Source organism: Heliangelus exortis, chromosome 12 (assembly GCF_036169615.1).
Source record: "Heliangelus exortis chromosome 12, bHelExo1.hap1, whole genome shotgun sequence".
NCBI lineage: Eukaryota > Metazoa > Chordata > Aves > Apodiformes > Trochilidae > Heliangelus > Heliangelus exortis.
Window position 1 is genome coordinate 6,362,952 of NC_092433.1, and position 14,442 is coordinate 6,377,393.

Below are 14,442 nucleotides of genomic sequence, written 5' to 3' on the forward strand. Positions count from 1 at the left end.
TTTACAGGGAATAAGAAAAACATCAAAAGTAGTAGGTTTTCTAGACTTAAGTCCTATTATGCTTTCTTCAGAGTAAACAGAAAACCCCTTTTCTCCATTCTCCATCTTCTCCACCCAGAAACTCCATTCCAATGCTTAAACTCCATTCTAGGCACTGAGAGCTACAGGAGGAAAAGAGGCTGAAAAGTGTCAATGCAGGGATTTATTTCTAAATCTGAAGATGCACAAAGATCACTATAAGTATTTCCCATCTGGGTATAACTCTTTCCACAAAAAGCAAATGCTCTGTGGAAGTCTAGAACTAGTTCTGAGCATTTCCAACAGTTCTTTCTCACAGGCAGACAAAAACAACAGAATAGAACTATCTGTGATACTGAAGCTTCCCCTAGACACAGGCATCTCATTTCCAGGTAATGGCAAAGAATAAACAGATATTATGGATCATCACAAAATAAATATTTGATGAGTTTACTTTGCTGACAAATCCCTCATGATTCACAACAAGGGAACAAATCCACACAACATCTGCAGCAGACAGCTGAGCTCTTTGATGAGGCAAACATTTCAGAACAGCACATTCTCAGTATAACTGAAAACCCACTCACTGAGGATGAACAATGCCTCCACACTACAGTTTTGAGAACAACAAGCTAGAAATTGTATTCCAAACAAAATTCAACAATTCTGACTCTCATTTCAGTATGCCAATTACACTTATCTGCAATGGAGACTTAATGGAAAACTATACTCTGTATCCCTTTCATCATCTGGGACACAGAGCAGAATTTTTTTTCTATACATTATAGATGTATAATTGAAACAAGAATATGACTTGGACTGGTCAGTGATTAGCAGGCAAATAAAGCAGTTTTATTCCTCTGTCAGATCTACAAGAGACCTTTGTCTCAGCTCTAACTGCTTATATGCACCAAATCCACAGAGGTCCACTGTTTGCAGGTGTCTCTGAACAGCATTTTGTGGGTACTCAATTCTTTTCTGATAAAAGCTTCTATCTGCAAGTTAAAAACCAAATCTTCTAAGATGACAAAGTACAAGACAGTGCAACAAAGTAAGCATTCCCGTATCACTGCAGACATCTAATTCAATGTCAAAGTAACAACCATGTTCTACACTACTGTCACATGCAACTGGCTTTTCCCCTTGACACATAGAAGCTTCCAAGTAGTTTAAATATATTTACAATAGGTGTTTCTACTCCATTTGATTCTATTTAACTGGGAAATAAAATTAAATAATCCCTACTAGAAATACTGCAAATAAGAGTAGACAAAAAAATATCACAGCCTTCCTATATAAACTAATGAGGCAATATCAGGGCTCAAGCATGGACATGGGTTGTTTGTAACAAAGACATTTTAAAAGATCAAAGTTCTTCAGTAAGGTCATTTTCCAGTAGAATCACTGTGTTAAATATTTAGCATTTCTGCTGAATAAGTAGCTTTTTTTGTAAATATTTAAAAGTATTCTAAAGTTCCAAGCAAAACCAATTCAGTTTATATGTCAAGCCAGACTCAAAGCAAAGGCAGACTAAGCAACAACTTTGCTCTTAAAACACACAGTACAGAAACAGGGAAGCATTCATATCCAAATAATGCTAGTTCTTTCAAAAAGCAAAAAAGGATGAGACTCACATAAAGAGGAAATAAAATAGTCTAACTGAAAAACAAGAGAAGGACTAGGAGGAATTTCTGGCAGCATAAAAACCTTTGTTCCAGTTACAGCACTAAAACATTAAATAACAGAGATCATTTAAAAGAAAGAGTAGCCAGAAAAATTAGGTAACTTCCTGGTGATCAGATGTTTGCTCCATCTGAACAGAATTGTCCCTATGTTATCATGCTCATTTTTAGTACATTTAAAACATTTAATCCATTTTAGAGGGTTTGATTGTGACAAACTATTGCTTCTCACTCAAACGTGCAGGGCAGTAGCAACATTATGAAGTAAAACCTTCTGTTCATTTAAGTCATACTCTAAAGTCTCAACAAGATAATTATGTTCACTAATGTAACTAAACCAGCTTTTTCTTTGTTGCTCAAGCTTAATTATAACACCTAACGGACCACTTGTGACTCGTTTCTGAAGTCTTTTATGAAACAATGAAGCAATCACAGCACATCCCACTCCAAAGCAATTACTGCTCCTCCTTTCCACTGAACTCTCCAGTGCATTTTTTTTTTTCATTCTCCCCCTTACATGGATACGATGCCACACGGCAAAAAAGGCCTAATTACACACAAGAGATGAACAAATTAATTGAAATCTGAACACAGAAGCAAGCCCTTGCTTATTACTTCAGCATCCTTTAGTGTAATGTCCAGTGTGCTGGCTGGAGCTATTTCTCTAGAGGACACTCCATTAGTGTGCTTCTCACAAAGCAGCACCATTTTTCTTCATTTGGGAAGAAAATGGGAACTGTTTCAGTGTGAACCACAGCTCTAACCATTAACTGCTAAGTAGGGGTGTGTGTGGATCACTTACACAATGTTCCTTGGGAGAGCACTATTGACTTCAGCCTAACAACCATTTCAGATTCAGATTTATTTACACCCTCCAAACTATCCTGCCAGCATTTGTTTTCTCCTCTTCGAGACACTGACCACGGTACCTGCCAGCACAGTATCTACTGCAATAAAAAGTGGTGTCAAAAACCTTAAAAATACGCTTTGTTCATTACATTGTGCAAAATGCTGAAAAAGAGCAGTTTCAGCTATCTTGTGAAGGTTCCATACAATTCTCTCCAAGTCAGAGACCTGGAGAAAGACACTTACATATAAATGGAAGTGTAGGAAGTGTGACAAAACTTTTGGAGTAGTAACAGGGAACTTGACTAGCAAGGTTTGCAGATAGATCTCTAATTCCTTTTGTCTTTTCTCCACCAGGCTTTTGGAATTTTTTCCAATCATCTTCTTAGGAGGTAACAGATTTTTATCTATTTTCTTTTCTGAAACAAGCTGAAAGACAGACTACAGTTATTACATGACTCACCATCTGAACTTGCACAAAAGATGCAATGGAACACACTAAGAGCATGTTGCCTGATCCTGGTAAGACCCCCCCAAAAATTACTTCAGTAAATTTACCTATGAACTTCGAGTATTAGGTATTTTCAGAAAGAATACTTTTCCATACAATAATAACTTCAAGAATGGTGTTTTCTGAGAGAATTACAGCACCACAGGACAGAATGGGGCTAAGGTGATAAAACAATGAAATAACCAGTGTGTTTCTGAGAAAGCAGCCTCATCTTGAATATTGTGGGCTTTCCCTCATTTTCATTTTTAATCAGCATTGGTTTTTAACTGCTATTATGGACAATTTTATCATTCATTCCTCCCAGAACAGTGTTTGCTCCAATCCAGCTTTTGGTTACCAGATCACCTAACAATAAACACCTCACTTGGCAAAAAGTTTTTATGACTAAACCTGAACTCCATCCTGTGATACAAATTTCTGCACAAGGCTAAAGTTGTCCAGGACAACTTCTCCCCCAGTTCAGGAGGGGAATGTAACAGTATTTTTCATACAAAAAGGATTTAGTCTGCAGTTCAGGTAATACCTGGCAGATACCTAGCTCTTTATCAAAGAAAAAATTTATGTCCCGTACAACAGGACTACACAAACTGTACAGTGCTTTGCAAGAGACCCAGACCACAGTTTTAATCCCCTTACCTTTTCATGCAGGTCATGGAAATCACTGTAACGATGTTTGACTGTCCACTGATGATTGCCAACACTGACCTGAATAATGTACACCTGAAAGGAGGAAATAAAAAGTAAGGGAAATGCAAAGCATTTGTCCTAAAGAGAAGTTGACTGTGAGATATGCTGGTTAATGCAACACTATATGGTGATTCTGCATTCTTAAAGTATCAGAGTTAACTAAAAGCTAATCCAAACCCTAGGGTGACTTTGCTGATGTAGGATACCTATTCTCATTCACAAGGCTGCTCCACACAGAAAACAAACAGGCAAATGCCTCTTCATGTATAGCAATGGCTTTTGCTTTTGTAGCCCAAAGGTTGCAATAGCCAGGATCTCTAAGCTACTTCTTTTTCTAAAGATTTCTCCTAGCTAAATTCAGTATTCATAGCCATCTACAAACCCCAGATGATGCCATCCCTTCTTCCTTCTAAGTAGTTCTGCAACAGTGGGAGGAACTTGGCAACATCCTGCTGTCACTTCAGGGTTAAGCAGCAAACTTGATCTTAGCCCTTCAGAAATTTGGCCAAACCTGTTGCTTGATGTTTACTTATTCCTTTTAGGGTAAATAAAGCACACAATACAGCTTCCTGAGAGTTACTGTGCCCAAGAATCTCTACAATTACTGAAAACAACTAAATGTTTCTTCACACAAAACTAAATTTTAGTTGTGCATGTACCATACAATTCAAGATTTTCATTACAGGTGACTTTCCAGATTGAACAATACTGGTTCTGCAGGAAACTCACAGTAACCTTTGGCTATGCCAGAAGCAAGCCATCTCAAAAAAATTGTAAAGGTACAACATAAAACACAAAGTAGAAAACAAACAAGGCTTAGCAAAACCAGTTCTACAGCTACTTGAAAACAACAAATTAAACAAACTGTGTTATCCAATCCAGCTGTACTTGTTGGGGAAAACACCAATTCATAATCAAATCTTGAAAAGATTTAATACATTTGAGAACTCACTACCACAGATTACAAAGATCTGACTCAGCTGCTACAAGAATGATGCACATCTAGTTGCCAAACCCACTTGAGGAAACTAAAAGCATCACGAGTTTCAATTTTTGTAAAAGACCAGTTTTTACTTAGTACAGACCAGCACATTACCAAACATTAAACAATTAATTCTAGAAGATCTACTGTATCTTATACCAACTACATTTTTGTAAGCATTTGACAATGTCTTGCTGAACAGAAACCAAGTCCTACACAGAACTGAGCCAAGATGTCTGACTAGAGCATACAGCAAGTGACACATCAGTGTTCTGATGAGCACTGAGAACAGATGAATGCCTACACGGAATTACAGTCTCAATTAAGGCCTGTGACTGCCTTCCCACCATGTTGTGTTGGGAAATTGCAGATCAGGATTATTCATTGTGCCAGTGACAAACTAGAACAGGAATAACCTGAGCAATTCAAAAATCTCGTAACACTGAGGAAAGCAAGGGCAGACGCAAAGAAACCAGAAAATTAAAGTCAGAACTAAAGAAATACTACATTTAGAAGCCATAATAAAAAGACTATTCATTTTCAAAACTAGCTGTGGTAAATTAAGGCAGATCAAGCAGTATAGCTGAAGGCAATAGAGATTGAATAGACAAGGCATAAAACCTCAGACTAGACAGTGTAAACACAGTGCACTTCACAGGCCCCAACTGACAGCTCATAAGACAAGGAGGGAGTGTCCCTCTTCTCTATATAATACAGTCAAAGCAAATCTGTAATAAAGATTTTTGCTGAAATGGCAAGCACTGACCACTTCTAGAAACAAAGCACTGAGCCAAATGGATAGTCTGGTCAGGAGACTACCTGTTGAAGTGAGTGCTTACACCCTGTGATATAATCCCTCAAATTAAGACTTAAAAAAACCATAGCATTCCCCATGTGTAGCAGAGCTGGCAGTAAGTATTCATCCCTCAAACAGCATCAGCATGCAGGATGACAGCAACTGGTTTCACATCAATCCAAAAACTGCCATTACCTTGAAGAATAAACACAAATGCAGTATGCTCATGTATTCCAAAGACTTGTTTCAACACAGAAATCAATCATCTTAAAGCAAAAACCTCCCTAAGTGTCTAAAAAAGCCACATATGTAAGCTCAGCTTCAACTAATATTGAGTGCACTAATATGACAAGGTTGACAGCTTAAGATTCTTCAAGGACTGCCTACCTGTCAAGCCAGCTGCTGGAAGGCATATGTGGATAGATAATGAAATTCTCTACATTGCACTGTCTCCCAGACAAAATTACCATGTGAAATCTCCCCCCATATTTATGCCATAAACTGCATTTCTGCTGAGCTAAAATGCAAAAGTGTTTACTTTCACAAGTCTTCCCCCCACAGTATCTCTACCAAGCTCTGTGCAATATATTTTGTACATCTTTCTATACTTCAGTCACTTTAAGTTCTACTTTGTGAAGTGTTTAGCATATCTGTAGTGCTGTACATTTTTACCTTCTAACCAAACTCTTTCCAGTTAAGTAGTCACACCACCAAACAGCATGCCTACATCTACCAGAATTTTTTAACATGTATAATTTAAAAAAAACAACAGCTCAGCTGTTAAATGAGCAGCAGTGATTCCAGACTGCCTTTTGTTCGCTTCCTGTACACATTACAAAAACCTGTCCATCCCACTTTACATGGAAACCCAGCATTTTTACAGTAGCCCTCATCCAACTTCACACAGGTCTCTACTGTCAAGAAGACAGCAACCCACTTAACAGATGACTGACAGTGCTGCCCACAGGCAGCCTGGGACACAGGTGTGACTGCAGCCAGTAGGTCCCAAATGCCACAGCAGTGATGTAACCACATCTCCTCAAGCAGTCAGTTTACACCCATTCAAGGAAGCCACAGCATTTTCCTTAAATATCAAAGCTAGCGTATTAAAAACAACTGCAGAAGACAGGAAAAGCAGGAAGACAATTCTAGGCCAAGCAAATTAATAGCAGGAAATAAATAAAGCACTGGCAGCCTTGAGGCCTTCTAGCTATGAGCCGGTCTTCAGTCAGCATTTATCTGGACAGGCACATGCAGGAGAAATACCTAGTACAAGTGATCATAGTTTTCTATTCCCACAGAAAAAAACCCAAAACATTAACAAATGCAATGTTTTTTCCAGCTGGATTTATCCATTCCTTGCCTTCCACCAGTAAGAATCACATTTACAAAAGCACCTTCAAAATTACACAGAACTGTGGGTCTTCCTGATATGTTTTACAAGTTTTAATCTTACAGCTGTCAAAAGGATATCATTAAAATAAGTTTCCTACTGAGATTGAGCTTTGAAATGCAGAGCATAATGGGAAGCACACCTACCAAAAGAAAAACAATTCTTTCAAAAACAAGGATGTAAATCCTTGTAAAGCTGGAAGGGGCCTACAGGAAAGCACCTGGTTTTAGAAGAGCACGTAGCAACAGGAGAAACAGTTTCAAACCGAAAGAGGATAGATTATTTAGATATAAAGAAGAAATTCTTCACTTTCAGGGTGGTGAGAGACCACCAGAGGCTGCCCAGAGAGGCTGTGGCTCCCCCATCCCTGGAAGTGTTCAAAGCCAGGCTGGATGGAGCTTGGAACAAGCTGCTCTAATGGGACATGTCCCTGCCCATGCAGGTGGGCTGAGACTAAATGATCTTTAACTTAAGCCTTCCAACTTAAACCATTCTATGATTTTGTATATAGGACCACTGCATAATAACGGATAAAGATGCAGCTCACTACTTCTCTACTTCCATCCTCACCTTTACCAGATTTGACTTGACTGTTACACACCTGAGTTCACTGCTATTCCAGAACAGGTCTATCACAGCAAGTGCTGCTAATCTAATTTTGAACTCTAAACACAAATGTTAATTTATGTAAAACATTTAACGTTGTGAATAATTAAATGAAAGCGAAAATTTTATAAAAATATCTATTTCTAATAAGTGCAGTCTTTCACATACAAACAGGATGCAGGCTTGGAGTCCTGCAGTTTGAGGAGGTTTGCACACAAGTAAGCTTAATGCAACAGCTCCTTTAAAATGCAGGAAGAGAATCAAAGCAGGACCAAATACTGGTAAATCTTGCCTTTTAAATACCCACTTACAAAGATCACAAGAAAAACTGCATTAAAATTGCATGGCATTTCCAGACTCACAATCATTAAAAGGGAAATCTGGCCTTGAAAAAGTAAGCTTCCTTGGGCTTAGCTGCAGCAGCTTAAAATGTTAAGTCCAACTATCAGCTGAGCTGCTGCTGAACATTACCTGCAGTAAAGTTGCACTTCTGCACTACAGCTCAGCCTAATTAATACATAAATGGTATTGCTGGGCTGTACCACAAAACTAGCTGGAAGGCTGAAGCGGCAAGATAGCTAATGTTTCACCTTCTTGGTCCATAACCTCCAGTGGAGTAAGGGGGGCACATAGCATTTTTGATATTCACTTGAATTCCTCAATCACTGTCATTACAAAATACTAGATAGAATTGATAGAATAGTTTAGGTTGGAAGGGACCTTAAAGATCATCCAGTTCCAAGCCCCCAACACTGACATTGCTGAGTCTTGTTTCACACCTGAAATGGAAGTTTCCAGCCACCATCCCACAAGTCCGTGCCCCGCAGCTCTGAGGGGAGTGAGCTATGGAAACAAACTCACTTGAGGGACGAACCCCATCCTAAGGCACAGTGCTAACATCTCTGCAGCAGCAGCATCGTTTCTGCAAACACGTTATGTAACTAACATGCCAGAAAGAGCTGAAGCCATTTCCAAGAACATATTTTAAGCTTCTAAGCAACTCGTTCCCCAAATGCTGATGATAACTATGACCATAGGTATGGCTACTCATCACCTGGCTGTAATTCCCACACAATGAAGTTTCAATGGTCACCAATCAGGAAGGACTTAGGCCCTTTATGTACTACAGCTGTGTAAATCCTCTGCCCCATTGATTAAGACCTCAGAAATCATACGCCCATTGCTCTGCTTTCTCAAGGTACCTTTTCAGAGGCAGTTACCTGAAGCATTATGTGCAACTGTTATGCAACTTTACAAATACTGCCTTTCTAGACCATTGCTCCCTTTTGCCTTTAGATTCCTTCAAGAGCAGGCAGAAATGCTGTCTTATTATGCACATTCTACAAACAAAAAACACCATTCAAATCACCCTGAAATCAGGAGCAGAAAATATTTTTAGTTATATAACAAAAGGGTGGTGCACTCAAGATGTTTTTTGTCTGCAATTATGGTGAGGTTTGTTTTATAATGAGCTTCTTCCTGAAAAACAGACCAATTAACTCTCGGTACAATGCAACCAGTTAAAAAAAAAATGTTTACATCAAAAATTTAATTCCTTCCGCAAACTAAAGCACTGTTGACAATCTTTCCTCTTTTCTTGTAGGAGAAGAGCAAAACTGTCAATTTCAAATCATCCAATTTCCACTGAAAATAAGATTAGCTCTTCAAGAGGGATTTCTGTGGTATTTTCACCTGAAGATTACCTACTCTATTTAGTCCAGCTTTTAAAGATAGGCTTACTCGACAAGAATTTTTTCGTAATCATATAGCCGCATTCACAGATGTACAGGTGTAAGGACAGATACGACGAGAAAGAACATGACATTCGCAAACTCAGCCTTCACTAAACCCTCAGTTCCCCCAAAGAGCAGAAGCTCTGAGGACCCCACGGCCCCATTTTCGACCCTCAGCCCCGCTCCCGCCCGCCTTCGGGGCCCAATTCCCAAAATGCGCGTCCCTCCACGGAATAACAAACCACTCGGAAACTTCTGCCAAATTCTAGCTCTAGCCCCGAGTACAAACCCGATCCGAGAACCGACCGGGTTCCTCAGAGCCGGGAGAGGCCGGCGGGGCGAAGCAGGAGGGAGCGCAGTCCCAGCTCGGCCCCCGCCCGCTCCCCTCAGACCCCAACTCGCCTAAGGAGGCGCGAGACGAGCTCTCTCCTCACCCCGCGAGTCCCGCTCTCTCCTCACCCCGCGAGCCCCCTGCCCGGCACGTCCCTCACGTCCTCCCCGCTCCTCTCAGCCGCTCCCCCGGCCTCGACCCGCAGCCTCCCTCCAGCCCCGCACCGTGTAGGTCTCCACCAGCTCGGAACCCAGAACTCGGGCCTCCCGCGGGGGCTCCTCGCCGTCCTCGCCTCCCGTTGCTGCTTCCATGACGCCGCAAGAAGCGCAGGGAACCGGCCGCCTCCGCCGCGCTCACGCCGTCACCGCTCTCCTCCGGCTGCCGCCGCCGTCACTCACACCGCCCGACAGCCCGGACCACTCTCCCTCCGCCGCCATCTTGCCTCAACTCCCCCCCCCCCTCAGGGTGCGGCTCGCCCCGCCCGCCGCCTCTTTACAGGCAGCGGCCGCCAGCAGGGGCAGGGCTTGGGCTTGGGGGCGGGGACTGGAGCAGGGAGGGGCGGGGCTTGGGGTGGAGAATGGCGCGTGCGTGGTGCCTCCCCCACGGGCCGTGAACTGCGGGGCTGCGGAATTGAGATGTGCCCTGCAACACGGGGATGTGCCCTGCAACACGGAGATGTGCACTGCAACACGGGGATGTGCACTGCAACACGGAGATGTGCACTGCAACACGGGGATGTGCACTGCAACACGGAGATGTGCACTGCAACACGGGGATGTGCCCTGCAACACGAGGATGTGCCCTGCAACACGGAGATGTGCACTGCAACACGGGGATGTGCCCTGCAACACGGGGATGTGCCCTGCAACACGGGGATGTGCCCTGCAACACGGGGATGTGCACTGCAACACGGGGATGTGCAATGCAGCAAAGTCGTGCACTGCAACACGGAGATGTGCAATGCAGCAGAGTCGTGCACTGCAACACGGATGTGCACTGCATCACGGGGACGTGCACTGCATCAAAGAGATAGGCACTGCAACACAGGGATGTGCAACGCAGCACAGGGCTGTACAGTGCTGTGCTGTGCAGTGCAACACAGGGCAGTCCAATGCTGTGCAGTGCTCCAAAGGGCTGTGCAATGCTACACAGTGCTCTGCCCGACAGCACTGTGCAATGCGATGCAGTGTGTGTGCAATGGTGTGATGCACACTGTAATGCTGGGCAACACCATGCCCTACAGCTTCAGGGTGTGCAGTGCACTGCAATGCAGGCAGCTCTAGGAGATTCACACCTGTGCCAGCTGGCTGAGGGCAGCTGCAGACTGGAGTGCACAGTACACGGTGCAGATCTGGCATTGCAGGAAGGTCCAACACGTGGCTAAAGGAGCAGGAGGTTTGCAGGATAAAAAGCCAGTTGCCGGCTGCAGAGGGCTCATCTTCCTCCAGTGTAGTGTCACAGCAGGAGTGCAGGATGTCTTGGGTGCACACGTGGCTTTTAAAATCACCTGGATTTAAAGCACTTTCTGAGCGGAAAGAAGCTGCAGGGCGGAGGTTGTAATGCTCCAGGGGCAGCACTGGAGTCTGGCAGATGCATCCAGGACTGAGGCAGTAAATATGCCACCACAGCTCTGCAAATAGAGCTGGGTAAACCCATTTTTATTTTGTTTTCACTGTACGTTGCCTTCCCTTGGGCAGGACTTATCCATAGGATGATGCATGGATGGAGAAAACACGTGTAGTAAAAGCAGCCCAAGTGGGATTTTCTAGGGGTGTCCCAGTGTCACATGAGCCACCGCCAAGCTCAGCATCTTGATAATAACTGGTTTTGTAGAGCAATGTTAATTAAGTTTCCTCTGAATGTGGCATCTCCTTAATTAAATAATAATTTGCAGTGCTCACATGTCTGTCAGTTTTGATAGGTGCCCTTCTCCTCTTCCTACAGCAGTTCCTTCCTGTGGGTGCTGAGGTAGCTCATGGTGTCACAGCTGCTGGAGAAGATGCACGCGTCAACAGGAGCAATGCAGCTAGGGAAGGGGGCACATGGGAGCTCATTCAGCCAAAACCATCCAAGGAAGATCTAGATAGCAGTAAAATCCCAGATTTTTCCCCCCCATGGAATGTCAGCATGCTTTTCATGAAGGAAACTTGGTTTAATTGGGGAAATTGGGCTCCAGGTGACCACTTAACCTGTGACGTGTTTAAAAACTTGCTTAAAAAGCTTTGAAGGGTGCAGGGCAAGGGGATGCAGGAGCATTTTACTGCAGCTTGGAGGCCTTGCAGACTGCCCAGAGAGCTCTGCAAAACACTCCCAACCTCAAATAAAATTGCAACTCAAGACTTCTGCTTTTTTTTTCCTTCCATATGACCTGAAGGATGCCTCTGCTTGTTTTGCAGGAAGCTGCAGCTGCCAGGAAAGAAAAACCTGAACCAAGATTTTGGAGAAAAAAGTGCAGTAAACCCTCCCATTTGCCTTGGTGCCTTGGACTGACTGACAAGGGCAGCAGCACATCAGGATGCTACTGTAGCCCCAAGCAAGGCACAGCACCCAACCAGAGACAGCTGGAGTGCTGCTGAGCCGGCTGCACAGCGGGATAAAGGGCACTGGTGTTGGCAGCCCTCCCCAGCCATGCTCCTCCTCTGCCCTGCGTCTGGCATGGGATGGCAAGAGGAGCAGCAGTAGATGGTTTTCTCCTGGACACCTCCATACCTGCCCCAGCAACCTCCTCCTGTGCCTTGCACACCCCAGGCTCTGGGTTTCATTGCAAAACCCCAGATCCTGACTCATAAGCAAATCTCTCAGAGAGCCAGGAGATGCTGGAAGCCCTGGCTTTGAGCAGCAAGTGGAGAGGCAGAGGTTGACACGAAGCCCCTGCACCTCTTGCTGCAGGGAGGAACATTGCCTCTCACTACCAGACAGATTTCATCCTTCCCCTGGAGCCGCAACTGTTTTTTGTCAAGTCCCTCCTCGCAGGAGGCATTTGCAGCAGTGCAGCTTTTCCATGTCACTGTGCCGAGGCCCAGATTTCCCCTCTCAAGCTGACAGATCCTTCTTCCACATCCCAACCCGGATTGCAGCCCAGCTCCTCTGGGAGCACAGCCACGACCCTTTGAAGGCGATGTTAGCGTTCCCGTGTGCGCTGACCCTGGACAGACCTGACGCATCCCAAGGGCTGTTTTTGGGGAGATGATTCAGAGCCATCGCCTCCCTGGATGGAGAGATGGGGCCAGGCACAATTCCTCTGTGCCAGGCTGGGATTCATCCTGGGGCAGCAACTTCATTGGAGGTCTCCACAAGGGTGCCCAGGAGGGTGTAGGGGATGGATCGGTGGAGGTCAGGTTGGATGAAGCTTCGAGCAACCTGGTCTGGTGGGTAGGTGTCCCTGCCCATGCTGACAGGAGTTAGAACTACATGATCTTCAAGGTCCCTTCCAACCTAAAAACCTAAACCATTCATGGACAGCAGGCCCCACACCCCAGCCTGTGCTGTCCCCCAAGGACAGGCTCCAGTGCCCTTTAACAAAACAACTACTACCCTTTGCAGCTTTTTTCTGCATTTTCTATGTTCAAGGCAACAAATATTAGTTATGTTCAAATTCTAAAGAAAAACACACTCCCAAAATTAATGCCTTAAATGCAACTATTTTCCTTTCAATACAACTGTCATCCTCATGCTGAACAGAGGCAGAGCCCAAATGAAGCCTGGGGAAACCCAGGCCAGGGGGTGCCCGCAGGGCTGCAGTTCATCTTTTGGTACTGCAAATCCTGGGAAAATGTGACACTGGGACCCAGCTCAGTCCTCATCCCCCTCACCCCATCACTGGAGAGGTGTTACATTGGGACAGCAGGTTTTTTCCATGCAATGTGACTTCCAATAAAGGAAGGAGTTTTTAGAAGAGATGAGGAGACCTGGCAGCTGCATTTACACTATTTCCAGTTCTGCCCATCTGAGCCAGCTGGAGGTGAGACTTTTATCACCCTGATGCAGCCATCCTTTGGACACCAGAGGGAGTCCTGAATCACCACAAAGTGAGGTTCTGCTTTGGTTGCTGTGCACTAAAACACTTTTCCCTGCGCTGAGAAAAGGCCAATCAGCACCCAGAGGTCTTTGGTGTGATTTGTTCTCCACCGTGGTGGGGTAAATCACAGGAAAACCAGGAGAGTGGATATTCCCTGTTTACAGTGGGCCCAAGTCAGTTCCCTGGCTGGATGAAATGAGTCCTGGTTTCCCAAACCAGGATCAGGATTGATCAGGAATGAACCCTGAAATCAAGCCCAGATGACAGCTGCCTCCCATTTTGCAGCCCCCTAAATGCAGAAAATAGGAGGCAAAGCTCCACCAGCTCCATGTGACTCTGTGCCACGGCATCAGGACCAGACATCCCCACTGGTGTCAGCACCCACACGAGGTGTCGGCACCTCCGAGGACATCAGCTCCAACCCTGGGTCCCCCAGCAGCACCAACCCCCATGGGTTTGGGGACATCTGGCACAGGAGACAGGGAGACCCTTACACTGCCTGTTCCCACTGCCCCTGGGGGACATCTGCTGCTGGGCAGGGTATTTTGGGAGGCCTGCCTTCCCTGTATTACCCAATTTAATTAGGCACAGCTTCCGGGGGGAGGGAGGGGGAACACACAGGAGGTGTAGGTGACATGGTGGCATGCGTCCAGTCAGGACAGCCAAATACCACAACATGTCAGCAAAGTTCCAGCCAAAACCTGGCAGTTTAAAGGGCTCACTCCTTCCCATATACAAGGAAACCTCCATCTGCCCCGAAGAGGGGCTGGCCCCTGACATGCCTCAGGCTCGGCAGCGTCCCAGCCCGCATTCCTGTGGGGACGGGGATGGAACGGGGA

At 44.8% G+C, this 14,442-nt stretch overlaps 1 protein-coding gene across 7 annotated transcripts in view; it reads right to left on the minus strand.

Moving 5' to 3' along the window:
• The window catches only part of NISCH (nischarin), a 29,559-nt gene extending 19,506 nt beyond the window's left edge, over nt 1-10,053 (minus strand). For 6 of the 7 annotated variants that reach the window (XR_011728210.1, XR_011728211.1, XR_011728213.1 and 3 more), the window contains exons 1-3: nt 9,810-10,053; nt 3,694-3,777; nt 2,793-2,975 (exon numbers count right to left, since the gene is read on the minus strand). Coding sequence is in view for 3 of the 7 variants with exons in the window: in XM_071755708.1 (XP_071611809.1) it covers nt 2,793-2,975; nt 3,694-3,777; nt 9,810-9,896 (354 nt within the window). In the remaining 4 variants the exon portion in view is untranslated. The remainder of the gene's footprint in view (nt 1-2,792; nt 2,976-3,693; nt 3,778-9,809) is intronic. The other variant, XM_071755709.1, reaches the window with a different exon arrangement.
• Between the last annotated feature and the right edge of the window lie 4,389 nt (nt 10,054-14,442).